A 27,888-nucleotide genomic window follows, 5' to 3' on the forward strand; every position below is an offset into this window, starting at 1 on the left:
ATATTTTGCTCTTTAAGGATATTTGTGTGATTCCCATAATGATAGCCTACAAACAAGGTATTGGTTCAAATGTGATAGCATAATCTTTTTATTTTATGATGATATTCATAACAATTTCAAAGTCTTAGTCCATTCTTAAGTTATGAATTTTTATGTATTTTTAAATTATTGGATGATAAATTTTATTATACTATTTGTATTTAATTTATTATTAAAAATTCAGTAAAATTTCTTCTCACTCTAAATATAATATAGAATAACTATATTAAATGAGAATATTTTTAATAATTATTTTTTAATAAAAACATTTTAAAAAATCTGTAACAAAAATATTTTTGGATTTTTTAATTATTTTTTTCTCTTTCAATCTATTTTTTGATTGAGACACAATGAAAAAAATAAATTGAAAGAAAAAAATTTAACAAATATTAATAATTAATAATATTTGTTGCACAATCCATCTTTTTCATGTTTGCTTTTGAATTCAAATATTTTTTAAAGAAGTTATTAATAATTAAAAAAATTATATAACAATATAGATAACTTGTCATAATATTAAAATATAATCATATATTAAAAATATTTTTTATAAGAATTTTAATTATAATATAGTACTTTATATAATAAATTTTTATTATATAAAATAAATATTTATCTCGTGTATACACATGTTAATATATTATAAAAATTAACAATTTTTTATTATATATGTGTGCACAAGTGTGCGTGCGTATTTGTATGTGTTTAAATTTAAGTTTTAGTAAACATCAATTAGATATTATTAGTGTATGCACATTTTTATCCTTAATGGTGATTTTTTTATTATATTTTTACTTATAATTTTTTTAATGAACTAGTGTTTAATTGTATGTTAAAGAATGGTTTTATTTTTATTTTTATTAGGTTTTTCTTCCACAATATCTTCTTATTAAAGTTTTATCAAGTTTTTTTCTTAAAGTAATTAACTTATATTAGATGTAATTTTTTTAATTAATTTTGATGTTTCTTAATTCAAATTAGAGTTTTACTTTAGTAATTCGGACAACAAATTTAGATTAAAAATCATTATAAACCAATGTTGTAAAACTATAACTAAATTAAAGATTAGTACTAAGAAATTTTGTTCATCATTTAGTAGATGTCTTTCATTGGTTCCATATATACCTATTTATAAATGAATAATGTAAATATATTTCATTGATAATGATATAATAAATAATTATAAAATCATAATTTTTTTATGTATATAAAATAAGACACATTTCTTCTTTTATGTTTTTTTTACATCTTTCTTTCGGTTATCTCTTTGTATATCTTTAGTATTTTTCTGCATCATATGTTAAGTTTTCTTTTTAATAGAAAAAGATCCATTTGCTTAAGTTTTTTTTTTCCCTTTGAAAAGTAATTTAAGTTTTACAACTTTTTTTTAAAAAGTAAAAGTTGTATTTTCTTTTGTTTACTTTTATATTTTAAAAAATACTCATAATATTTTTAAAAAATATTCAAACTAACTTCTCAAAATAAGTAGCAATTTTTTTATAGTTTAAATAAACACAAAAGCACCACTTAAAAATATATATATATATATATATATATTTTTTTTTTTTATTTTATAAATAAAAGTAGTTTTCCAAGTAAAAAAAAGAACTTTGTAAGCAGCTAGGTGGGTTCCACTTTTTTTGACCCATATCATAAAGGAAAATAAAAAATAAAAAAAAGTAAATATAAATAACAAGGGAAGGAGAAAAGTCTTCCACTCTCTCCCAAAAAGTTTTGAAGTTTTAAAGAGCAGGGCAAAACCAGAGCCTGACTTCCTTGTTTTGTGTGTCTGTGTCTCCCAAGGTATGCTTCTTTTTCTTTTGTTCTTGCTCCTTGTTTTCTCTTCTTTAAGTTAATGAGTCATTTAATTTCTGTTTAAAAATGAACCCTTTATCACTTCTTGAAACTCTGTGTTTTTTTTTTCTTGTTGCCAAGAAAATTCATAAGATAGATGATGTGTTTTGGTCCGTGAGTGTTGTTGATTGATGCTGAAAATTCATGTGTTCCATTTTTAAAAAATGTATTTTTTTTTTCTTTCACTAACAAAGAAACATAGGACAGGTTGTACATGCTATTTTGTTTCTGTTTGCAACGATTTCTGGCTTTTGTTATTTCCTGGATTCATGCTAATTTTTTTTAATCGCTGTTGGGACCTAACTGTAAATAAACTGAAAGAACGACCCTTTGTCAATTTGATGTATGCTTGTTGCAAAATAACTTTCCAAATCGTTTTCCTTTTGTTTTCTCACAAAACAGGGGAGAATCTGCCCCTTAATTTGCATTTATCTGTTTTATTTTTGTTATCTTAGATTGATTTTTCTGTGCTTTATATTTGAAACTTCTTTTCTGGTACAATAGCTTATTAAACCTGTTCTCTGCTGTGATTTGTCAGATTCTGCTGAGGCCTTAAGGGAGTATATTACATATCTCCATGTGCGGTGTTTCCAAGGGGAAACCTTCTCAAATTGATTTGATCATGGAGGAGAAGTATGCAAAAGAAGGGATGCATCATAAGATTTCTGCTTTGCTTGAGTTTTCAGCGACGGATGATCTAATTGGTTTCAAAGATGCTGTGGAAAAGGAGGGTCATGATGTTGATGGGGTGGGGTTTTGGTATGGAAGGCGTGTTGGCTCGAAGAAAATAGGTTATGAAGAGAGGACACCTCTCATGGTTGCTTCCATGTTTGGAAGCCTTGATGTATCAACTTATATTCTTGGAATGGGTTGTATCGATGTTAATCGGGCTAGTAGGTCAGATGGGGCTACTGCTCTTCATTGTGCTGTTGCTGGGGGTTCTGCCGCTTCCGTTGAGGTTGTCAAGCTTTTGCTTGATGCATCTGCTGATGTTAGTGCTGTTGACGCCAATGGTAACCGGTCAATTGACTTGATTGTCTCTGTGGCTAATTCTATCTTCAATCAAAGGTCAAGTGTGCTACAGGCCCTCCTGGAGGGTACAAGTGATGCTGATCAGGCATGTCTCTCACTTCCGGAAGTGATTGACCAACTTGAGGAACAAAGGCAAGATATGACCACACCCCGTGTTTCAAAAGACTATCCTATTGATCTCTCCCTTCCAGACATAAAGAATGGGATATATGGTACTGATGAGTTTAGGATGTATACATTCAAAGTGAAGCCTTGTTCGAGGGCGTATTCTCATGATTGGACAGAGTGCCCCTTTGTTCATCCAGGGGAAAATGCAAGGCGGCGTGATCCAAGGAAGTATCATTACAGCTGCGTCCCTTGTCCCGAGTTTAGGAAGGGATCTTGCAGCAAGGGCGATGCCTGTGAGTATGCACATGGCATTTTTGAGTGCTGGCTTCACCCTGCCCAGTACCGGACTCGGCTTTGCAAGGATGAGGGTGGATGCACAAGGAGGGTATGCTTCTTTGCTCACAAGCTTGAGGAGCTTCGCCCCTTGTATGCTTCTACTGGTTCTGCTATTCCTTCCCCGAGGTCCTATTCAGCTAGTGCTTCTGCATTGGAGATGGGTTCAGTTAACCCAATTGCACTTGGTTCTCCATCTGTCTTGATGCCACCTACCTCAACACCACCTTTGACTCCATCTGGAGCATCTTCTCCCATTGCTGGATCCATGTGGTCTCAATCTAATGTTTCGGTCCCTACCTTGCAGCTGCCCAAAAGCAGATTGAAGACTGCATCTACTGTAAGAGATACTGATTTAGATATGGAACTGCTTGGACTTGAAACACATTGGCGTAGACAACAGCTAATGATGGATGAGATATCTGCTCTTTCCTCTCCCAACTGGAAAAATTCCATGCCTAATAGTCCATCTTTTCGTGTTCCTTTGAATGATCACACTGGGGAGTTAAATAGGCTTTCAGGGGTGAAGCCTGCTAACCTTGAAGATATGTTTGGATCGCTCGATCCATCAATTTTGTCTAAATACCATGGAATCTCACTTGATGTTGCAGGACCTCAGTTACAGTCTCCAACCGGAATCCAGATGCGCCAGAATGTGAACCAGCAGCTAGGAGGCTATTCATCCAGCCTTTCCACTTTGAATGTGATTGGATCGCGGTCCTTCAGGCTTGATCAGTCTGGCGAAGCAGCCTCGGTGGCCTTGAATCCAAGAGTTGCTGCCTTTGCAAAGCGGAGCCAGAGCTTCATTGAGCGCGGCGTGGTGAACCATCATTCTGAACTTCCTTCTCCAAAGCCCTCTACCTTCTCTAACTGGGGCTCACCTGTTGGAAAATTAGATTGGGCCGTAAATGGAGAAGAGCTGAATAAGCTGAGGAAATCTGCTTCCTTTGGATTTCGAGGCAGCGACACTCCTCTAACAAAGACTTCAACCAAAATGTCAGCAAATGTTGATGATGAGCCAGATGTGTCTTGGGTTAACTCACTTGTGAAGGATGCTCCACCGGAATCCGGTGAATCTGGTGAATACAGTGTGGAAGATCAGCGAAAGCTACTGCAATGCCACAATGGAACAGATGCGATTCCAGCATGGTTGGAGCAATTGTACTTGGACCAGGAGCAAATGGTGGCATGATTGCAATTTCGTGGCTTGCGGTAGCAACTCCTTTTGCAACTCAACAGTTTATTTATTTGATGAATTTTTTGAATTTTATAGAATTTAGTTAGATGACAATTCGCAAAAGGGATCTTAAAATAGCCTACCAAGGCTATAGGATGTAGAAGTTGGGCAGGAAGCAAGTTTTCTGCTTCAGTAACTCATTGATTCCATTTTTTTTTCCTGATCTATTTTCTTTCTTATATGTTATATTGAGTTGTAAGTTGGAACTTTCCATTGACTGAATTACAGCATTGTAGTGGGGATATAGTATTCAATATAATGAGACTGGAGATGTAATAATTTTATTAATTCCAATTCCAATTCTCAATTTGCATATCTCATATTCTGATATTCATGGCTTATTATTTTATTCTTAGTGTAAGTTTCTTGGATGTTTTTCTGTGTTTGCTATAAGTCATCATTCTTATTAGAGAAATGTTAACAACACTTTCTAACATACTCATTATTGAGTGAAATTTATTAGAATTCACAATTTTGTAGGCTCTACCAAGACTTTAATGAGTTCTATTTATGATTTTATAATATTCAATGAACTTCAACTAATACTAGAAATGAATGTGTTAAAGAATGTACCCTTAGTACTTGTTTTTTTATTGTTGCAGCAGTGGAATAAGTGCATGTTGAGTTTATAGTTGAAATTATTTTGGTCTACGTTTTAATATAGATCTAACAAGTAAAAGTTGTCCTTTTGCAAAAGTATTTTTACCTCAAAAGTTATTCTGCACTTAGATTTCCAAACATGCTCAAGGTCAGTCAGCGTGTGTCTGTTTTGGCCTTATCACAAGTTCTAATGCTTTCAAATGGATGCAATAAATGTCTAGCTGCTGGGTAAACGGATGTTAAGTCATTGCAAACGAAAAAAACAAAGATAAAACACTATTGTTAGTCAATATTGGCGAGTTTGATTTTTCCCATTTGCCATACACGAATGATGAAGTGGGTCCAATCTAGTAATAGATTAGTTGAACCAACGCAGGCCTATTAAATGCTACAACACTATGTGTGACACTTGTAGTGTGTAGATATAACACTAAATTTTAAATTTTGGGATTCATATAACATCTTTGAAAAACCTGGTCTAAGCTGACTTGCTGGTGCAGTTTTCATATAGAGTGAAGTAGACATCAAGGATTTTGTTTGCACTTGGGTAGTTAACACCTGCTTTTAAGTTACCTTCATATTAAGAATCAAAATAAATATCTTCTTTTGACACTCACTTATTGTGTGTTTGTGTTTTCTAAGATCTTTTTCCATATGCTGCACCTACTCCTTTGTGGATTCTGCCCGGTACTTTTTGGCAATCAAAGTTTACATTCATTATTGGTTCATTGTTATGAATGTGGAGGATTGTAAAGCACTAAGAAAAAGCATTCTCAAAAGCTTATTGTGCTGCACTTGGCTTTTATCATAAGGCTTTTGACAACCCTTTTTTTTTTCGTTTGGAAATTGAACAGTCTCACTAATTCAGACTTTTCTAAAAATATTTTGGTCCATAATTGTCAGCTACATGGACATTGAATTTCTTAATGACAAGGAAGCACTAGGGTGAGGAGTAAAAATGGGTTACGCTGCTTGTATTTGACTCCATAATCCTTATAGATTTTATTCAATCTCAACTGAAAACTTAAATAATAGAAGAACTTGATTTGTTGGATTGCAAGCTAAGGTAATAAGTATCAATTCAAGTTAAGTTTAAGCTAGATTTTAGTTTATTTATACTTATTCTTTTTGTGATAGATTTTGTTTACATATATATATAAAGTAGTCATCTTTAGAGTCAACTCAAGTAAGTTCTGAAAAAGGATACCATGTAATTTTTTTAAAAATGATTAGCATTACAGTCAATATTAGGTTTTTTTTTCTTTTACCATTTAAGCTAACATGAACATCCATCCTCTCAAAAAAAAAAAAAAAACATAAACATCCATATAAAATATTGGCGAATGTTTACACGCTTATATGTTTCTTTAACCATATATGGTTGAACTCTTTCGGGTGAAAATATTCTTTTCCAAGGTAGCTGTAATACTTTAGTGGGTACACGGCATTTGACCACTTGTGTAGAAAATCAAAGAGTTTTACTATTTCGTAAGAGACGAAATTATACGAATCTATATGATTTATATAAAGAAGGAAGAGACCAAAATAACAGATGAGGTTAAAATACAATTCAACTAGCTAGTGACAAATTAAAAAAGGTGAATTCGGTTTTCGTGTTGATTGAGAGATTGATTTTTCGTACTACTCATATTATTCAAAATCAGTTGTAGCTTTAATATTTTAGTGGACACGACATTTGGACTCTTGTGTAGAAAAAAACCCATCAGCACTTCACTTGTAATTGCCTCATGGAATTCAAGTTGACTTGCTTGTGCTGTGTGAAGTGCATTTGTCATGATGAACATTTTTTTTTATACAATTGTCATGATGAACTTTGTGAGTTGCACATCGATACTTTTATAATTTTAGTCCTCTTTATACTTTTCTTAGTAGAAATTTAAAGACAGTAAAAAAAAGTCTCTAAGGTCGCTTTAACATTTTAGTGGATAAAGCATTTTGGCTTGTTGTGCAGGAATAAGAAAAGAAAAGAAAAGAAAAACTGCACTATACTCGTAGTTGCCTCGTGAATTTCAAATTGACTTGCTAGCGAGTGCCTTGTGCAGTGTATATTAATATAAACTTTTTCACATCAATACTTTTAATCATCTTTATGTTTCCTTAATTATTTGGAAGTTAAAGATGCACAACTGCACAAGAGTGGTTATAATGTGTTTTTCATTGTTTTCTTATATTAATGTAAACAAAATGATGTGTAAATAAAAGCCAAAGAAGCCGCAATCCACAAAGGGAAGGGCCTTCAGTGTGGGGAATGTTTATTGGGTCAAGTGATCCCATTTTTAACGTGATTTGTTTCGGACATTATTTTACTAATTTTCTTATTTATTAGATAAAAGTTATTAAACATATTTTTTTAAACTTTTCTATACATTAAATATGTATTTTTTTAAGCTGTTAAATATATTTATTTTATTTTTATAAAACATCAGAAAGATTTATAAGATATACTCTATTTCTTATTTTTGATATTATTAAGGCTAAGGCTATGGTCTCGTTCCATTTGTTAGTAGACATAAAATTAATTTAGTTAGTTACTAGAAATTATTTGATTAAGTTAGTGTTGATTACTCAAGTTAATTATTTTCTATCTTTCTATAAATACATCAATTTTGTAATACTTTCATGAATGAATCTTAAAACTACTTTTCATCTCTCTTCCATTTCTTTCATTCCTAATATGTGTCATATATATATTTAGATAAAACACGATCGAAACACATCCCAGCATCGAAACTAGCTAAAAGATGAAAAATCTTCCTTGATGCACCATATGACAAGAGACACAATCATGATGAGAATTGAAACATAAGGAGAGGGAGAAGAGAATAAAAATCTTTTTACATTTCATTCATTTGCTTGTTTTACAAATTTTGAAATTGCAATGCTTTCAAGGGATCCCCAACAAGTTGATCTATGAACTCATGTAACATATGATAAAAAATTTGTGACTCAAAATCTGCACACACACTTTCAATATCACCTTGTTTCCACAACCCTTCCTCTAACCTATTTGATCCCAATTCACCTTCAACTAGCATACAAATTTCTCCCCGAATATCTATACATTCCTGGCTTTGCTTCTCACTTTTCTTTGATCCTTCATTTTTGTTGTCCTCAATTGTATTGACCTTCCTCTCTTTAATCATCAAATTACTATCACAATGCAGATCATCAAGCTGCTCATTTTCAAGCTCTGGTGACAATTTTCTTCTCCAACTTGTATCCATCTCTGCAATTAGTTTATGTATAATAAGTTAGCAAATTTAAAACTTGGTGGAAAAAAAAAAACTCTTTAGTTGACATGAAGAATCTAAACCTAAATACACAACTACTATAACCATACAAGGAAAAATTGATCAAATAAGATTCTCATATAAATCTTACTATTTTATAAAGGTAGTATTAAGTATTAACTACATATTTAGAAACTCATCAGAGTGCAAAACATTACATCCATTTAGTAAAAAAACAAACTTGGAAACTATAACTATTAGTAAATACATATAATGTGTTAGAAATATACAACATATTTAGTACTTAGTAGGAGATTTAGAGCTATTCAAAATTGAATTCAACTTAAAAAGAAACAAACCTGTTTCAGGAGCTCCACGCTCAAAATCAAAGATAGAAACTGGGCTTGAATCTTCTGAACTGCATTCAGTGTCCACCTTCTTTTCTGCATAACACGTTGTTCCCTTTTTTCTCCTCTTCAATTTCTCACCATTGGTAACTTCCTTGCGCTTCACGGGGTGTGAGAATGAGAATCCCACCATTTCTGAACCAACGTACTCCTTTTCAGAACAAGCCATGAACAGTGTCGTAGTTTGGGCAAATTCACCATCATTTCCAACATTGACAGAAAACATGTCATCATGCACCTTTTCTCTCTTGTTTTTCTTCAACTCACTTCTCTCTTTTGAACCCTTTTCTTTTTTTCTCTCTTTGGACCTGAATTCTCCACCATCACATCCACTTTCAAAGCTGAGCACCAAGAAGTTCTCACTTTCATGCAAGAGGAAAGTTGGAACCTCACGGAATGATGAAGACTTAGCACGCTTATGAAGACCCTCCATTCTCTTGCATTCCCCCAAGTAGTCCACAGAGTTCATTGATTTGCTACGTGGAAGTGAAGAACTTGATGTTGATTCATTGGCTGTATTTGTATCTCTCTCTACTACCATTGATTCCAAACCCATTAACCTTTCTAGTATCCCAGGAGTAATAGTAGTAGTAGTGGCGGTGGCTATAGATTCGGTGTTGTGTTTAGTCTTGAATTCTTGAACTTTGTCACTCATCTTTGGCATTGAGTCAAGTTCTCCGATTTGGTCTGATGGGTGTGTTGGAAGGCCTCCAGAGCAGAGAATCCTTCGCAAGATTGCTGTGAGACACCCTGCAGTAGTGGCACTTTTGGAGTTGCACAAAGAAGAGTCCAAACTGAGGGTGGATGAATAAGATGATGATGATGATGATGATGTTAATATCTTCTTCATGTTGAAGGATTTTGTAAACAAGCTAAAGAGCTAAAGGAGAATAGAATGATACAAAAAAAAAAAAAAGTGAAATGGGGTTTCTTTTTGGATTCGCTGACTCTTCAAAGAGAAAGGCAATGGTTATGGGATGGTAGCAATGGAAAGTGGGATTTGAATTTTGTTATATGAGAGAGAAGGGTGGCGGGATTTGCATTTGAATGTGAGAACTGAGAAGGAGCAAGTTAGAGTGGGGTTATTACTACTATGCTTTTGGCCATTGACTAGTCAGTTCATGCTTCATGGCTAAATTTGTCCTTTTATTTCCTTTCTTGGTGCAAACAGAAAGCCCTCTGTTCGGGCGGGTTGAGGTGGCACTTTTTACTATCTTCTTTGAAGTTCAAACACTAGGAAAGGAAAAGAATGACACATTGATCAATGAGTGTGGCCATTTTGTTTTTGGTGAAATCGTCTTATATCCTAATTTTGAGTCAAAAAAATACTCTTTGGAAGTATGAAATTCATGTTTTTTCTACAAACATTTATCCATATAAGATTGAATCTCTAACTATATATTTAAGAGTTATAATTATTTCTCAATCATACTACACTAATAGTATAATTTACCTAAAAAACTGATATTTTTCTACAAATATTTATCCATACAAGATTGAATCTCTAATAATATATTTAAGAAACATGATTATTTGTTAATGATACCACACTATATTGATATCAATGATATGAGTGTGCCTTTAATATGCTCTTAGCATTTTGATTTTGATGATAGAAGCTGAGGTTCAGATTGAGTGGTCTAAGCATGGCAGTGATAACATAGTTTGTAGTTTTGTGTGGAGGGTGAAACATTGACAGAATGTGGTTGTTTTTTTGAGGTCAGAGTAGCGGGTAATGTCAGTGAACTGACCAAATTCTTTTGCGTTCTGCAGCCGAAGATACTGACTTTTGGTTGTGTTTGTTCCAACATAGACACTATTTGGCCTTTGGGGGAGGGAAGGAAGAAGGTTGATAATAATAGTACAATGTGGTAAGAGCCACCAGTCCCCACCAGTTCTGGCAACTGTTGTTGCACCTATTTTGTGTTGTAATAAAAAGGAAATGATTTTGAAAAGCTCTTATTGTTTATGTATTTGGCTTAGTTTGTTTAAATTTTTTGTTTTTTTTCTTATTTTGAGAAATAAATTCTATCTAATTATTAAATAAGTAATTTTCAAAAAAATTATTTTAAATTTGTACAAACTGATACTTTCTTAAATCAGATAGAGTTTTTTCAACCAAAGTTCATATGGAAGTGGTAGAACTAGAGTCCTCCGAGACCGCTCTCAAATTTTGGAAACTCTTCCCACGTCACAAAAAGCCAAAAGATGAAAACCATAACTCAAGTTTATAGTACTTTATAGCTTGCTTGGCCTAACTTTTAAAACTTTAGAACCTGAAAAGGGTAGATTGAGAATTTGGATTTCAAACTAAATGAAGAAGCTAATTAGCCACTGGTTGAAGTAGGTAAGATTTTAAGTAGACTTCATGAGTTATAGCACATACTTAATCTAACTAATTAAGGTTTGACATTCTCTTTTCAATGTTTTTCATTTACATGTTATTACTATAAAAGTACAGCAAACTATTAATTGTTAAGATTTTGATTTAGAGCTTATGCCAACGTTGCTATCGTTAAATAAATGAATACAAACAATTCAACATGTAAAGGCAAAATTATTTAATAGGGAGAGTTTTCTATTTTACTTGTAAGTTTGGTTTAAAAGTTATTTGTGTTCAGAAAAAGCTAGTTATAAGTGTGGGCAAATGATATCTAGTTATCTACTGTTCAGAAAAGCTGTAGCAGTTCATATGTGTGCAAAAACTGAGTGATAAATCTCAATATACAATAGATTAGTTTTGCTCATTTCCTCTACCTCTTTTATTTTCTGTTCTATTTTCCAACACATTCAAACACACCCATGGAGTACAGGGGTCTATTGACAGTTGGGTTAATTTAAAAAATCTATCATAATTTTAATTAATCAAAAAGGTAGGTCTTATAAATATGCATGAAGATAGTATTTTTTTTTTTTGTAAAGAACTCTGCTATCATATATATATATATATATATAAAAGACTCAATCTATATTTTTTCATGCACTAATTATTTTTAGACTAAAAATACCTCTAATAAATAAGAGAGAAGTTATATTAACATTCATTTAAAAGAGAGAGAAACATTAATAATAATGATATTTAAAAAAAATATAAATTTAGGATAAATTTATTGATATAAATTAAAATAATATTTTTCTTAATCTTAATAAATTAGATAATCAAGTCTTATAATAAAAATAAAAATCAGCATAACAAATATATACATGACCAATAATATATGTCAACCTTCACACAAGTAGACTATTACATCTCTTCTTATATATAAGATTTAATTATCTAATTCATCACAAATTAAAAAATATTAATTCAGTTAATAATAATAAATTTATCTTAAATTTATAATTTTTTAAAAATCATCCTTGTCATTAATTTTTCTAGTTTGTTAATATATATATATATATATATATATATATATATATATTAATAAAGAATATTTTTAGTTAAAAAATAATTAATATAAAAACTATTATAAATTAAATCTTATAAAAAAATTAATACTTTTTTAAACTTGAGTCTTAAATAAGAAAAAATAATAAAAGTAGAACAAAGTCATTTAATAAAAACATGCATGATGCCTAGGAGCCAATCTCAATCAAACTACTAAAGTGTAATAAAAGAAAACTCCTAAACTAAGGAGGTCTAGCTTAAGTGGTTGTGATGCGTGAGTGTTGAAATTTTTTTGATATTGTGTTCATTTTCAACAAATTAAAAAAAAAAAAAAAAAACTCCTAAATTGAGATGAAGTTGGGGAGAGGGGAGATGAGATTCTCAGAACTGCTGCAGTTTATTTTTTTTGGTCAACGGATGGTTCATTAAAAAATCCCTAGTGGCACTTACAAATACTCATGATGCTAAAGAAAGAGAGCTACAACAGTACACAATGCAGTACATAAACAAGAGAAAACCAAGGACTCAGGCTACATGAAAAATAGACACATGCTGCAGCTGAGTGAGTCTTAAGAACTTGGATCAAAATTCATACAGCTAAAGCCTTAAGTTCAATATGATTTGGGCCATGAGTTAATGGATTCGGTCATGGGTTAAGGGAATCACTTTTTGCCAGCGGGAAATGGACCGGTATGCTTTGATTCAAAGTTCAGAAGGTGACAAAATAATACTAATAAAAAAAAGGAGAGGATACAAAAATGTAAAATAATATTATTTGAAAAAAGTAGAACAAAATATGTTTGCTTCCATGTAACACTTGATAGGGATACATTATGAACTATTAATTATTGGTGTTCTTTAGATTGATATGATATTCGTAAGTGTTATGATATATTTTCTATATAATAATATTGTCTATTTTCATCTCTCAAATAATCACTAGTTACTGTTGTTGAACACGATTTTTAATGTGATTTTTTATTTTTTAATCTTTTTCATTCCTCCCAAAATCAAAATCAAAATACTTTAACAAATATTTTATCGCATTTTTCACCATCGACTTCCTCACAAAGAAGGAAACCTTTCGGGACATCGAACAAGAAGATAGTGTGCACCGTTGGTCGTGTCCCGAGTCAGTGTCACACGCTTACACAATGATAATATTAAATATTTTTATTTAATATATTATTTAATACTAAGTAATTTATTTATTTATTAGTCTATATAAATTAATGTCGAATTTCATTTTTATTATATTTTTCTTAATTATTAGATACATTTAGGATGAGAAACTTAATTTTAATAATAAAAAATTTAAACGATTAAATTAAACAATTAAAACTGGGAAAATTAAAATCGTAGAAAGAGTATAATTACGTTTGTGTTTACTATTTTTTTTATTTATAAGAATAAAAAGTAGTGTTAAAGTTGGTAATAACTCACACTTTTCATAATAAACTTAGATGTTTTCACCGTTTCCTATTGGTAACCGGAAATAAAATAATCGGCGTGGTTCACATGGTTGTCTATGTTTGATTTTGGAGTTCAAGAGAAAAAAATGAAAGAACGTAGAGCTGTTAATGGGACAGGTGAGAGTATAGCAGACAGCAGTATCCGTACCCGTGATACCCGTAACTATCAAATTACTTAACAAGCCTCATTTATATAATAGTAAGATCTCCTAATTCTAAAGTAACACTCCTATGTTTCTTTGTTCACTCACTCCTTGTGTTTTTCCTTTTTTATAATCATTGATTGGATAAATGAATTTTGCCAGCAAAACAAAATTCACAGAAACTGGTATTCACCAATTAAATTGATGAATGTCATAATAATAGTCGTGTACCTATGTGGCTAGGCACACCAAGTGGACCACGTAGGCATTTAATAATACTTACTTGGGGCAATCGATCTTCTACGGCCATGTCCATTCACGGTCATGGCACCATCCTTAGTTCCTTTGCTATCATTCAGTAGTTTAATATTTTGTTTGTTTAGTTTGCAAATGAATTACTCGACTGTTATGAATATGCCTTCCATAGGACATAATTCAATATACAATTTTCAAAGTATAAATTTTAATTGGTTAGTCAATGGAATCTTAATGGGTACTGTTGGGAGCAAAACCAGAAACAGGCACAAAGACATTAGCATTCGGGACCTAGTGCTACCTCCAGAATCAAATAGAAAGGAAAGAATGATATTTCATAACTTGTGTACCTTCTTACAATACTTAGTAGCTATATATATAGGCATGATTGAGACACTCTGCTCCTCAATTCTTAGCGACAACAAAATTATAACAAAATGCTAACAAATAATAGAATTGCAATTACAAGGAAATCATGGCAGACAACTTTTCAAAATGCCCACTACTTTCAGACAGCTAAGCACTTTCCATTATCAGCCACACATAGTCCTTGAGGTGCTTTGGTGGACCTGTTTTCCTTTTGGGCCTTAGCAGGCCTGTTTCTTCCTTCTGTAAGTCCTGCTTTCCATCACTCCCTATGCCATCTAGAAGCACCTTGTCCTCAAGGTGATAGTCATTCTTCAATTGTTCCCAATCCTTCCAGGAAGCATCATGCGGGGATAGTCCTTCCCATTGGACCAAAACCTTTAATTTGGGCTCATTTTCAGTAGTGTCCCAACGTGTGCTTAAGATCACTAAAAAAGTAATGGTTGATTTATTTTCAGTGATCTTGGCTGGTAGGGGTAATGAAGCAAAAGTATTATTTGTAGAATGAAACGGTTTGAGTAGTGAACAGTGGAAAATAGGATGAATCCGTGCTTTCAATGACAGCTATAGTTTGTAAGCAGCTCCTCTAATTCGTGCCACAACTTGATAGGGACCATAGTATCTCTTTCCAAGTTTGGAATAAGCTCCAAAGGACCTTGTTACCAAAGTTTGTCTATGAGGTCTTAAGCGAACCATGACCCAATCCCTTTTTTCGAACTGGAGCTCTCAACGATTGTCATCTACGTGCTTCTTCATTTGCTCTTGAGCTTTTAGGAGTTTCTTTTGCAGTTCCAAAAAAACTTCTTCTCGATTTGTCAGAAAATCATCAACTGCTTCAACATTGGAGTTCCCATCAACATAGTGCGTAATGGTGGGGGGTTTGTTATCGAATGTTACCTCGTAAGGTTTTAAGCCCAAGCCTGAGTGTTTGGAAGTATTGTATGACCATTCCGCATAGTGAAGAAATTTCCCCCAAGAGGAAGGTCTCTTATGCACAAAAGCACGAAGGTATTGCTCGATCACTCGATTGATCACCTCAGTTTGCCCATTCGATTGAGGGTGATATGCTGAGCTCATACGTAATTTGGTCCTACTATAGAGGAACAACTCCTGCTAGAAACGAATAATAAAGAGGGGGTCTCGGTCGGAGACAAGGCTTTTGGGCATTCCATGGGGTTTCCCGACGATATCCATGAACAGAGAGGCCACCGTTAGGAAAGTATGATTCGAAGGGAGGACGCCCAAGTGAATTCCTTTTGAGAATCGATCAACAACAACTAAGATTGTGTTATTGCCCTGATAAGGAGGCAAGTCTACGATGAAGTCCATCGATAAATCCTCCCATGGATGGAATGGGACCGGCAATGGACAGAGCAATCTTACAGCCTCGTGCGATTCATACTTTGTGTGTTGACAATCCACACAAGCAATGATGAATCGTTCCACGTCCTTTTGAATCCCTGTCCAAGTGAAGTTGTCACTGAGCCTAGCCAATGTCTTTGTCACACCCATATGACCCCCTGTTGGTGATGCATGGTACTTTGTCAACAGAATGGGAGTGAAAGAAGAAGATTTTGGAAGCCAGATGCATCCTTTATGCAAAATTAAGTCCTGACTCACGGTATATTCCGGGTATGTTGTCGGGTTGTTGGTGATTGACTGGCTCATTGCAACAAACTCAGTATCATTGGCCAAATGTTGTTTTAGTTCCTCAAGAAAGGTGCAACACAAAACTGAAAAGGATAGAAGCATGCCTGATGAGCCTTTTGGTATTCGCGACAACACATCAACCACCACATTCGAAGCACCAGAACGATAATGAATCGTATAATCATACCCCATTAATCTGGCAAGGTACATGTCTTGCTTAGGTGTCTGAACCACCTGAGTCATCAACTCCTTGAGGCTCATGTGGTCTGTTAAGATCATGAAGGGGTGACCCAACAAATACTGATGCCATTTTTTAACAACTGCCATGATTGCAAATAATTCCTTTACATAAGCAGAGGCGTGCAACAATTTTGGGGAGAAGGGCTTACTAAAGAAGGCAATCAGGTGGCCTTGTTGAGACAGAACTACACCCATCCCTACACTGGAAGCATCTGTCTCAAGTGTAAATGGCAAATCGAAATTGGGTAATTGGAGTATTGGTGTTGTTGTGATGGCTTCCTTCAATTTTGCAAAAGAGAATTGGGTCTCTTCAGTCCACCCGAAGCTATCCTTTATTAGCAGCTTATTCAGCGGTGCCACCATAGTCGCGTAACCTTGAATAAATCGGCGATAGAAACCCGAGAGGCCAAGGAAGCCTCGCAATGCCTTTTGTGATTGGGGAGTGGACCACTAGAGAATGGCCTGGACCTTGGCCGAAACGGCTTCAACCCCCTGAGCCAAAATAACATGATCAAGATACGCTACTTTAGTTTGGGCAAACAAACATTTGGAAAGCTTAAAAAAGAATTGCTCTATTAACAAAAGTTGAAAGGCTATCTCCAAATGGAAGATGTGGTCCTCATATGTTCTCAATGAGAGCACCAAGTTGTTAGGAGGAAAACTAGAAACAGGCACAAAGACACTAGCATTTAAGGCCTAGTGCTACCTCCAGAATCAAATAGAAAGGAGAGAATGCTATTTCATAACTTGTTTGCCTTTTTGCAATACTTAGTAGCTATATATATAGGCACGATTGAGGCACTTTGCTCTTCAATTCTTAGCGACAACAAAATTATAACAAAATGTTAACAAATAACAAAATTGCAATTACAAGGAAATCATGACAGGTAACATTTCAAAATGCCCACTACTTTCAGCCAGCTCAACACTTTCCGTTATCAGCTATACATAGTTCCCGAGGTGCTTTGGTGGACCTATTTTCCTTTTGAGCCTCAGCAAGCCTGTTTCTTCCTTCTGTAAGTCCTGCTTCCTATTAGATACACATTTATTGGTTTATAAGAACTTTTAGAAAGAAAAAAATGAGAATAATTTAAAATATTATTTTATTTACAAAAATATCCATGAATTTTTGCGTGTTTTAAAAAATCCACCGGTAATTATCTATGTAGGTATCAGTGGGTTTACAAGACGGATAATTCAACTCATGAAACTACTAGTGGGTATACAATAATATTTGAAAATAAAAATTATTGCCCCCATATAGATGTTGCACTCAAAAGATAATTTTTTTTTTAAATGGATGTAAGAAGACAAAATAAATTAGTATTAATCTTACCATTTTATCATTTTTTATTGTTATCTTTTCACTCCTCTAATACTAAACATATGTAGTAAGTCATGCACACTAACACACATATCCACTTAATTGTAATTTGTAGTAACTTATGAATTTTTTTGTTATGACATTATGTAATTTGTAAAAGTTTATATTATTTTTCTTTTAAAAAAATATTATATTTCATATTGTCTTTTCTCCCCTAAATAAATTTTCTTGAATCTGTCCCAAATAATAACAATGTTTATGGCTCGATTTAAGCTTAGAATCAAAGTTATCAAACTTGAGAGTTTAAGTAAACTTGTGAGAGTTTCATAAACTCGACTCATGGACTCAACTCGTAAACTCGTAAGAGTCTACTTCATATAAAAATAATAATAAAATATCTATAAATAACATACCAATCAAACATTTCAACAATATAATAAAGCAAAATAATAAATCATAAATTTCACAATATTTAAATAACCAAGTCCAGTAATGCATCATTATTAGATAATAACTTGCATATGTTATAGTAGTGATAGATCATTTTCATCAAGGGTTTGATGTTATTAAAGGTGAGATTGGGAGGAACACACTAAATGAAGGTATGTTGAATACTAAAGACAAAAATCAACTTAAAATGACTTATATTTTGGTCTAATTTTTTTTAACTTGGTGGTGAACTTGAGAGTCTACGGAGTTTACTTAGAGTTTATAGAGTTTACCCAACATCTACTAAAAAGAAAGTTTATACACAAGTCAACTCATAGAGGATAAGTGGACTCGTAAACTCGTAAGAGTTAGTAATTAATTCAAGAATTTGATAATGATGAATGTAAACATTCTTACAAAAATTGGATTTTCGTTTATTATTATAAAACTCTAAATTAAAATAGTGTTTGATCGGCTTTTAGCTTGATCGGCTTTAACTTGCAACCTACATCATGCTAAATAACCTTTGCCACCTCCAATTATAATAGTGTTTGATCAATTGGTCAATTGGGGCAATAGTCAAACTAATAGCAATGGTGGCATGATCTAAGTAGAATTGGTGCATGATAACAACAAATAGTTGCAAGTATAGTAAGATTGTAAGATTATAAGGGAGTGATTTATGGTGGTGGTGATTGGAACAACCAGACAATAGAGGTGGAACTATGGAAGCAAAGGCAATAATGATAGGAACAAGGACATATTGAAGCAGAGCAAGGGCCCAAATCCCTTCCCTCAGGATCTTTTTATGTGACGAATTAAGATTGAAATATTTGTTAGAAAACAATCTATATTTAATGTTTAATTATACAACAAGATCACCTAAAACAAATTATCTGAGAAAATAAAACTTATTCTATCCATTATTGACCTCAGAGTGAGCATACCAACAAATGTGTTTTTTTGGAATAGTTCTTTCACTCAATGAATTTGGCTTGTGTTCATTTCAGAGTCTTTCTTCAGAACCCTAGTTATTCATTTAACGGCCCTACATCAATTCCTTGCATGAATAGTGACCATGCTCTTAATTTTCTGCTACATCACAACAAACAGTCGTACCTCCACCTTAAAGCGCATCTCCAACCACAATCTCACTTAATAATTCATTACTTTAATAATTATTAAGTACTAGATATTATATCCGTACATTATTTAATAATTATTAAACAGATCTTACAACCGTACATTTTTATATTTTAACTAATTTTGCTATTTAATTGTACGATTTTTTAAAATATTAAATAAAATTGACAATAAATTTCTTATATTTTTGTATCAAGACTTATTTCTATTTTTGCCTTTATTTTACAATTTAGACCCACTCCTTCTATAGTGACTTTACTTACAGATACAACAGATCTTCAGCGGTGTTGAAATCTGTTGTGATAGTTTCACACTTACTTACACCTATAGAGTTAGTTCTAAATCATAAATTGGATATAAATCATAAGAGACAAATTATTGTTCAAACTTTGGGTTGAAACTTTCCCAAAATCACGTAAATTTCTTGCATAATTGCTGTTAAATTTTCGATTAATTAAATAATAGAAACACTGCCTTATGCAATAATTTAATTTTAGAAATGTATGTTGCCCATGTGAATGCTCTGTGCAAGTGGTAGAAAACATCACAAATGAAACTGACAATTCAAAATTTATTATTACTACCTTACTAATTTCAAATAAATATTCCATGTCTCTCTATGCAAGTAATTTGCAAGTTGTTCAGAAAACGTTAAACTCCAAAAAACATAACATTAAAAAAAAAGTAATTTGAGTAGCTAGAATCCAATAAATAATAACCCAAAAAGTTTGAAACTCAGTCTCGTTGCGAGTGGAGGAGCAGAGAATCAGTCTGATAATAAACAACATCTCCAGTGTCACTTACGAAGTGGTCTTGTCTCATACTCTGAATTAAATACTTTATTAGATGAAATGGTAATGGCGCAGATCTTTCTGGCTCACGGTAGTAATCTCCAAGAACTGGTTTTGCTGCTTGTGTCTGCAGTGAATTCAAATGAGTGTTAGTTTATTGTTAATCTCAGACTTCTTTTTAATAATACAAAGTTTAGATACAGTTTTTTTTTTAAAAAAAGAATTTAATGGTTAACCATGTTTTTTTATCAGCAAAATATAATTTATATTGATATAAGAAGGTACCAGAAGTATCAAAGCATGTACACCTAGAAAGGAGGGTTGGGAACCCCTTTCACCACCAAGCTCCCAGTATAGTATAGTGAGCTGGTTACATATATTATTTATGCCAATTTTAAAATAAATGCACAGTACTAACAATATAAAACACTATCAGTGAATCAAAAATTAATATCGATATAATTTTAATATAATTATTATAAAATCAATAAACTTAATATACATAATTATTTGTAATAAAATAATAGCATAAAAATATTTTAAAATTATTACTTGAAATAAGTTAATTTCTCATGTTAGTGAATAGAAATTAAAATAACACCCACGTTCTTATTTTAAATGAAGTGGGTGTGAAAACATGATTTAAGAATGGAGAGAGCATTAGAATCATGCAACTGAAAATGACTAACTTCCAAGAGATAAAACAAATGTACTAATTGTATTGTTTTTAGGTGAATAAGCAATAAAATGTACCGCTTCAACGAGGTGATAATGAGGAATTTGGGGGAAAAGATGGTGGATAACATGGGTGCCAATGTCATGGTGAATGTTATTGATCCAACCATAGTCACGATCCACAGTGGTGAGGCCACCTCTTAAATAACTCCATTCCTGTCCATTTTAGTACACCACAAAAACACGTGTTATTGCTGGGCCAAAAATGCAACACGTGTGTTGCCACTTACCACACTTTCTTTGTTGAGGTAAGGTACATGTTTTCATAAATATTTACTTCTAGTATTAATATTGTGACATCTAAGTCCCTTGACCAACAAAAACAGCGAAGCAAAACAATAGATCACAGGTAAGAGCTATAAATGAAAAACGGGGCTTGTAAATTCATGTCTAATAAAATATAATCAATACAATTTTTCTATTGAGAATCATGTTAAAAATATATATCGAATATTATATAGTAGTACAGTGTATTAATGATTTTATTTTTTAAAATATCTTTATGGCACTATGTAATATCTCCTGTCATTAAGTTTTATTATAATGTTCAAGTATTATTTCACATTAAGTAAATATAAAATATAATTGTCACTTGTTTTACTTATTTATGGACTAAATTAGAATTTCTTTTAGTGATAAAATTATTATTAGTTTATACATTCTGAGACTAATATGATCATTTATATTTATTTTCACAAAATAAAAATATTACATGCTTTTAAAAGATTACATAATGTCATGAAAAAAAAATCTAACCGCTAAAAAAACTAAATAAAAAGTACAAAATAATAAAATTAATAATAATTTATTCTCTTTTTATTTCTTATATTTATTTTGCATTATTTTAAGAAAAAATATTTATTTTTTATGGGGGCAAAGTTTTATTTTATTATTCCTGTACAAATAAAAAATAAAATCTTGTGGGTGCAATTGCCCCCCACTCATTTACATAGATCCGCCACTGCTTCACATGAACTTGATAATGGGTGGAAAGCAGAGAAGAAAAAAAAAAAAAGAGAAGAGAAACGTGATTAATAACGCAATAAAAGAAAGAAGACAAATGACACTCCCTTCACTCTTATTTATTTGAAGTTTTAACAAACTTGTTTTTTATTTTAATTTAACAGTCACTTTAAGATCTCAATGAATAATTAAAAAGTCTTTTCAAGTAAGATATGTAAAATAATAAGAATGAACTAAGGGACACAACAAAATCTTTGAGTAATGGTAGGTGAACATCATTTCACTCCAAACACTACGCTAGACTCTATGATTTCTTTTTATTTTGAAAGTTATATTATTTATTATACCTATATTTTTTTCTTTTTTTAGGTATTACTATCTCGCATTTAAGTGTTCACCCACTATTTTCTATTTATTTTTGTTACCTTGCCGCGGTACCAAGGCAGTTTCTGGTGGTGACCATGGTGATGCAAGTATGTGACAAAGTCCAGCCACATAACAAATATCTGCACATGATCAAACAATTACATAATTATGGTAACTATTTCAAATTTCCAATTGGAGAATTGAAATAATAAAAAAAAGGAGGAAAAAGTAACAATGTAGGAGTAATTTAGTTACCCAATATGGAATTCCATAGAGCTTGAGCACTAGAAGTGGACTAGTTATGAATGAGAGATAGATAAGCAGAGAAAACATGGTAGCCCAACACAGTGTTGATATTGCTATTCCTTTTCTCTCACTGGGTGGAAACAGATTGCTGTAGGGATTGAAGTGAGAGCCTTCCTTTCCGGGGCTTCTTGAAAACTAAAAAATGGAGTTCACATCATAAAGAAAAAGTCATTGTTTTGAACCATATTATAATAATAATGTGTTGTTGTCTTCCAAGTCAAAAAATCACTCACCAAATAAATTGGATACACAAACAATGGAAATGGCACAGTGAATCTAATGAGTCTTGTCATGCTGTCTAGATTCTTGTAAATCTTCTCTGTTAACTAAGATAATGACACATAAAAAAGAGCCATGTTCAAGAACAGCCTCAGGAAGCATAAAGATTCCCTTTTTTCTTGGACCTACCAAATAAATAAAATGTAATTGAATCAAGAACAACTATAGGAGAAGCAATTAATCACATACTGGAACCCATGACTCATCCTTCTCAATGTGTCCATGGTTTTGATGGTGAGTTCTGTGGCTAATTCTCCTGCAAAATCCATCAAAATCAATTTGGTTGTCATTTATCAAATAAAATTTGGTTCCAAATCCAAAATGTGGTTTTTCCACGTTTACTCAGAAGCTAACAGTTATAACTTTCACATTCCAGATGTGATTTCTTATTTTCTCGAATGGGTTTCCTAGCACGCTATAAAAATTTAACCAATAAAAGAACTTGCAACGACAGATGAAGCTAAATAGTTATAACTTTCACATTCCAGATGCGATTTCTTATTTTCTCAAACGGGCTTCCAAACACACTATAAAAATAATTGAATCAACAAAAGATTTTTTTTCAATGACAAATGAACAAACAAAAAAGCCAGTATGAACTAACCATCCATGGTATGGCACAAGAATTGAGGAATGCAAGATGTGTCCCACCAGGCTATTCAGCAAAGGGCTATCTGAAAAGCTTCCATGGCCACTGTTCAATTCAATCAATGAAGAATGAAATAATGAAGAATCACTTTACCATATAAGCAAAAACATAATAAAGATCTCAAATTTAAGTTGTCTAAAGCCAAATGAAGAAGAAATGACATAACAGAACAATGTGTGAGATTCATATCATAAACAAAAAAAAAAAAAAAAGAGTAAGAAACACAAAAATTATTACCAATCATGTCCAAGAACAAAGAGAGCCCAGAACATTGTGCCTTGAATGGGGCAATAGATTAGCCAGAGAAGCCAGTTGTCGAAGTGAATTGCTGCAGCCACCAATGCAGCAATTACAAGCACATCCCTGAGAACATAACTGAGGGATCTCCATGGATTCTTGACCCAGCAATGTTTTGGTATTGAAGCTCTGATTTCTGCAATCTTAAACGGTGGAGGAGCGCTAGGATCAAAATCAAAAGAAGAACCCTTTTGTTGGTATCCATTATTGGCAGCATAGGCTAAAGGCTTTGTGTCTTTAACCATTGCTGCTGCTGCTGCTTTTGCTTTGGCTTAGAGAGTGTGGTTCCTCTCTTTTCTCAGGGATACGTGGTGCGTAAAAACCTAGAATAGGAAGAAGGAAATCTTCGAAAAATACTCTTATGGGATAGTGCATTTATATAACCGCAGGGTGAAACACTGGCAGTAAATAATAACAACACTACCACATTAGAGTTTGTTTTACTTCTACTGCTTCCTCCCCCTATTTCCTATTTAACGTCACAAAAAAAGAATCAGGAATATATCTTAGACAGAAAAATTAAATCCCTATCATATAATTAAACAAAAATATCAAAATTATTTTAATTTGATCTTGAGCTCTTAAGTTTTACTAAGAACTAAATTAATAATTGAAGTTGAATTATCTTGTTTTGTTTTATTTATTTATTTATTATTTAGTACTTTAGTCACGGAATGGAACAACCCAATTACGGTTGGTTGTAGTGGTAATTAACTATGACCCCCAAATAAAAATTGTGCAAGTAATTAATTGCTTCCAACAAAAATAATGAAACAATTGTGAGAGTATGCACTAAAAAAAATTATAAAACTTTTTCGTTAAATTCAATTCGAATTATTTCTCTAGTACTTTAGAAGATATTGAAATGTGTTTATTTTTTAAAATTTAATAGTCATATATTATATTATGTATAAAATTATTTTAAGCTATCAGCTAATAGAAAATTATTTTTCTCTAAAAAAACAAAAATTATTATTGATGTAATTTTTTAGATAATTATTATAAAAATTAATAAACTTATAAAATGAATTCTTTATCGTCACAAAAGTGATAGCATGAAATTTCCACCTTTAAAAAGTAAAATATAAAAATTAAATAATTAAACAAAATATAAGTGAAAAAAAAAATCAACCTTTGGATTGTGACTGTAGGACCCTGCGGTTGCTTTTCCACTGTAGACAGTCATGATCTCAAACTTATCATGGTGTTTTATGAATAGATACAGTGTAAAACTCACTTTGTAATTTATTTTCTCTTGTTTTTAAGTAAAACTAGTGGTTTTCCATAAAAAAATATTGTATAATAATTTAATGGGTCATTGAAATTTTTTTATTATTGTGATTAATGTCATTCTATTTTAATATTTTTTTATTTCATAATAATTATTGTCTTAAGTTATTTTTTATATATACCAAGAAAAATTAATAAATAGATGAAAAAATATCAATTTCATAAAATTAATTTTATTATCATTAATTCATTTATAATTTTTGTTTTCATTAATATTATAAGTAATATAAATAAAAAATTAATATTACATTAAAAAAAACTAAAATAAAAATTATTTTGAAACTTATTTTATTCTTATACCACAATAATCGTAGGACGCAGGCAGTAAATCACCTTTGAATTCTTGTATCAATAATTGAGCTGCTATGAACACATTAAATGATTATTGACAATAAAATGACATTAATTACAGCAATAAAGACTTTTCAATGTCCATTAAACTTAACTCACACTCATTAAGTTTTTTAATAGAAAGGCATTAATTACAATAATAAATATTTTTTAATGATCTATTAAATTTAAATCCTCCACCCTTTTCATATGGTGTAAGAAAATTTTTCCCCCAAAATAATTATTATTTTATCTTTTCAATGTAATATTAATTATACTTTTGTATTTATATATATTAGTGATATGAGTAACAAAAACTAAAAATGAATAAATGATAATTAATGTTAATTTTGTAAAATTTATATTCTCTTCCATCTATTTATAAGTTTTTTTCTATGTAAAACAACCTATATTGATAATTATAATAGATTGATAATTATAAGGTACATCTACTTATTTTTTTTAGAAAGAATATGTTAACCAGTTAAAATTATGTATAACTTATTAATGTACTTATCCTAAAAAATAAGTGAACATACATTATTAAATACTTGTGGAAATCGTTAACTTTGGCCTATTAATTCTTTTAGAAAGAGTACTTAAATATAACTTGTTAGCATACTTCTTCTATATGAAAATGCTTAAAAAATTCCTTAACTATAATATAGTTTATGTAAATCAAAATATTTATTTATTATTATCGCAACCAAGATCATAATGGAACAGTGTAAAAAAATTATTAAAAAAATGGAGTCGTCATCAATATTTTATTTTGAGAGAAAAGTATTAAAAAATTCTTTTCAAAATGATCTCTGAAATCAAAGATAAGTTCAGGAATCCATTACGTGTAGCGAAAGTGTTATTACCCTATGACGCTCATTAAAGAAAATGATATCTTTAATTACCCAAGGGGAAATTCTCTTCTCGGTGAATAATGTCTATAACAAAAGCACAAAATTCAAGCTCATTTTATTAATCCAAATATAGAAATACAATCTCTTTTTGAAATGAAGTACATGAAATTGCATCTCATTCTATATGAAGCTTCTACTTAGATTTTGACAATACTTTAATAGCTGAAAAACCCTTAAAGGAAGCTTTATTCCTAGATTTGAGTTGATCTCCACATTGACCACTTGGACTTGTGTTGCTAAGTTTTTGACAATGTGACATGATGCTAAACACAACGAGTCATATCTTCACAAGTTTTCATCCACTCCTTCTTTTTGTAGTGATGTTCGACAACCAAATGTAACCCTTGGATGTTAGAGCTCTCGCTCCCATGCCAACTCAGCAATTATTTTCGAAAGACATTTCCTTTTTAGATTTAATTGTGTGAGGGAGTTAAGATATTCTTCAACTAATTCCCACCCTTTCTCCGCATCAAGGCCTCTCTTGACTAACTCTTTGCTCAGGTGCTCCAATCTTTGCTCTTGAATATAATTTTTTTTATCTCTGGGTTTTTTTTTCTTTTTGAATTTTGGCCATCTCTCTTTCCATTGCTTCAACTTTATCTTGCAATTCCATTATCGTAGAAGGAGTAATCTTCCTTGCTTTCTTGGCACAGGTCAAGCTTTCATGGGTGTCAACACACTCATCTTTTAAGTGTCCTATCTCTCTGTCTTTCTTATGGCATTGCCGCTTGATAATTTATATTTATGTCTTTGCACTTTCTTCTTTTTCCTCCATCAACCCCATTGGAGCCCTCAAGATTTCTAATTAAGAATTCAAATAAGCTAAAGTTTGACCAAATTCTCGAGGTTGGCTCTCTTCATGTGAAATTTCTTTGCAAATAGGGACTACTTTGGCTTTCCTCCATTCCTTATACTCTTGCGAGGCAGTCACACAAGGTTTTCCAATCTCTTTTTCCCTTTCTTTCTAACATTTCCTCAAGCCATTATGACTTTTGCCTGTTGCCCATGACTATCACCTAAAGCATATTGGAAAATCAAACCTCCCAATTCTTCAACATTTGGCACAACTTGAGTCCATTTGAGTTACCTAAGAGCTACTGTCGGGGTGTAGGTTATGCATCCTCTTCGCCTCATTAATGGCACATTTGGAAAATTGCCGCAGCTAAATATCATATCCTGGGAATGATACCAAAGGCATACCCATTGAAAATGTTCTGCCTCCAATTTTAAGAAATCTTTCTTCCATTCCATAGCTTATTGTTTCTTCAGAGGGATGTGATGAAAACTTCGTAAAGGATTTGGCAAGTAAGACATATGACTGGATGCATACAAATGAGTTACCAACCAAACATACAACAAGTGATTACAACAATGTAGCATCCCTCTTTTTTTCTGGTGGTATATCTCCATGGAAAGGAAAGTATCTGCCAAGATAGCCGGAATCGGATTTGCTCCTCGGGTTTCATAAGCAAAGAATACATCCATGGTTGCGTGATCGATCATGCCTATGGTGAATATGAATAAAATCAATCCATAAAGAAGTAATGCTAGAGTCATATTAAAAATTCCAAACTCTTCTTCTCAGCTAAAGTCTCCAAATAATCTTCTAGGAAAGTTTTATTCCACCCTTGGATTGCTCCTTTACTTTCGAAATCAGTTTAACCTATTGGTAGGAAAATCAACTCAACTACTTTCCT

General features: G+C 32.0%; 3 protein-coding genes across 4 annotated transcripts; 1 reads left to right on the forward strand and 2 right to left on the reverse strand.

Moving 5' to 3' along the window:
- Positions 1-1,724: 1,724 nt before the first annotated feature.
- LOC100795085 (zinc finger CCCH domain-containing protein 66-like) lies at positions 1,725-4,910 on the forward strand. 2 transcript variants are annotated; one of them, XM_003519204.4, is made up of 2 exons: positions 1,725-1,842; positions 2,432-4,910. In XM_003519204.4, the coding sequence occupies exon 2, from the start codon at positions 2,471-2,473 to the stop codon at positions 4,556-4,558; it is 2,088 nt and encodes a 695-aa protein (XP_003519252.1). In that variant the 5' UTR covers positions 1,725-1,842; positions 2,432-2,470; the 3' UTR covers positions 4,559-4,910.
- Positions 4,911-8,043: 3,133 nt separating this feature from the next.
- On the reverse strand, positions 8,044-10,077 carry LOC102663707 (uncharacterized). The gene is made up of 2 exons (XM_006575348.4): positions 8,814-10,077; positions 8,044-8,450 (listed from the first exon to the last, which is right to left on the reverse strand). Exons 1-2 carry the CDS (start codon positions 9,709-9,711, stop codon positions 8,083-8,085), a joined length of 1,266 nt encoding a protein of 421 aa, XP_006575411.1. The 5' UTR covers positions 9,712-10,077; the 3' UTR covers positions 8,044-8,082.
- Positions 10,078-19,972: 9,895 nt separating this feature from the next.
- FAD3B (omega-3 fatty acid desaturase, endoplasmic reticulum) lies at positions 19,973-23,905 on the reverse strand. Its single transcript, NM_001249185.1, is given in 8 exon segments — positions 19,973-20,189; positions 20,816-20,953; positions 22,186-22,266; positions 22,382-22,567; positions 22,666-22,758; positions 22,901-22,967; positions 23,316-23,405; positions 23,598-23,905. Coding segments are annotated over 8 exon segments (1,143 nt in total). The 5' UTR covers positions 23,903-23,905; the 3' UTR covers positions 19,973-20,006.
- Positions 23,906-27,888: the final 3,983 nt, after the last annotated feature.

This window comes from Glycine max, chromosome 2, assembly GCF_000004515.6.
Source record: "Glycine max cultivar Williams 82 chromosome 2, Glycine_max_v4.0, whole genome shotgun sequence".
NCBI lineage: Eukaryota > Viridiplantae > Streptophyta > Magnoliopsida > Fabales > Fabaceae > Glycine > Glycine max.

Excerpts from the sequence above, each read along its gene's own strand:
- LOC100795085 (XM_003519204.4), top strand. The coding sequence starts at position 2,471 with ATGTGCGGTGTTTCCAAGGGGAAACCTTCTCAAATTGATTTGATCATG.
- LOC102663707 (XM_006575348.4), bottom strand. The coding sequence starts at position 9,711 with ATGAAGAAGATATTAACATCATCATCATCATCATCATCTTATTCATCC. Across the intron at positions 8,451-8,813 it reads GCGTGGAGCTCCTGAAACAG|AGATGGATACAAGTTGGAGA; the intron begins GTTTGTTTCTTT and ends AACTAATTGCAG.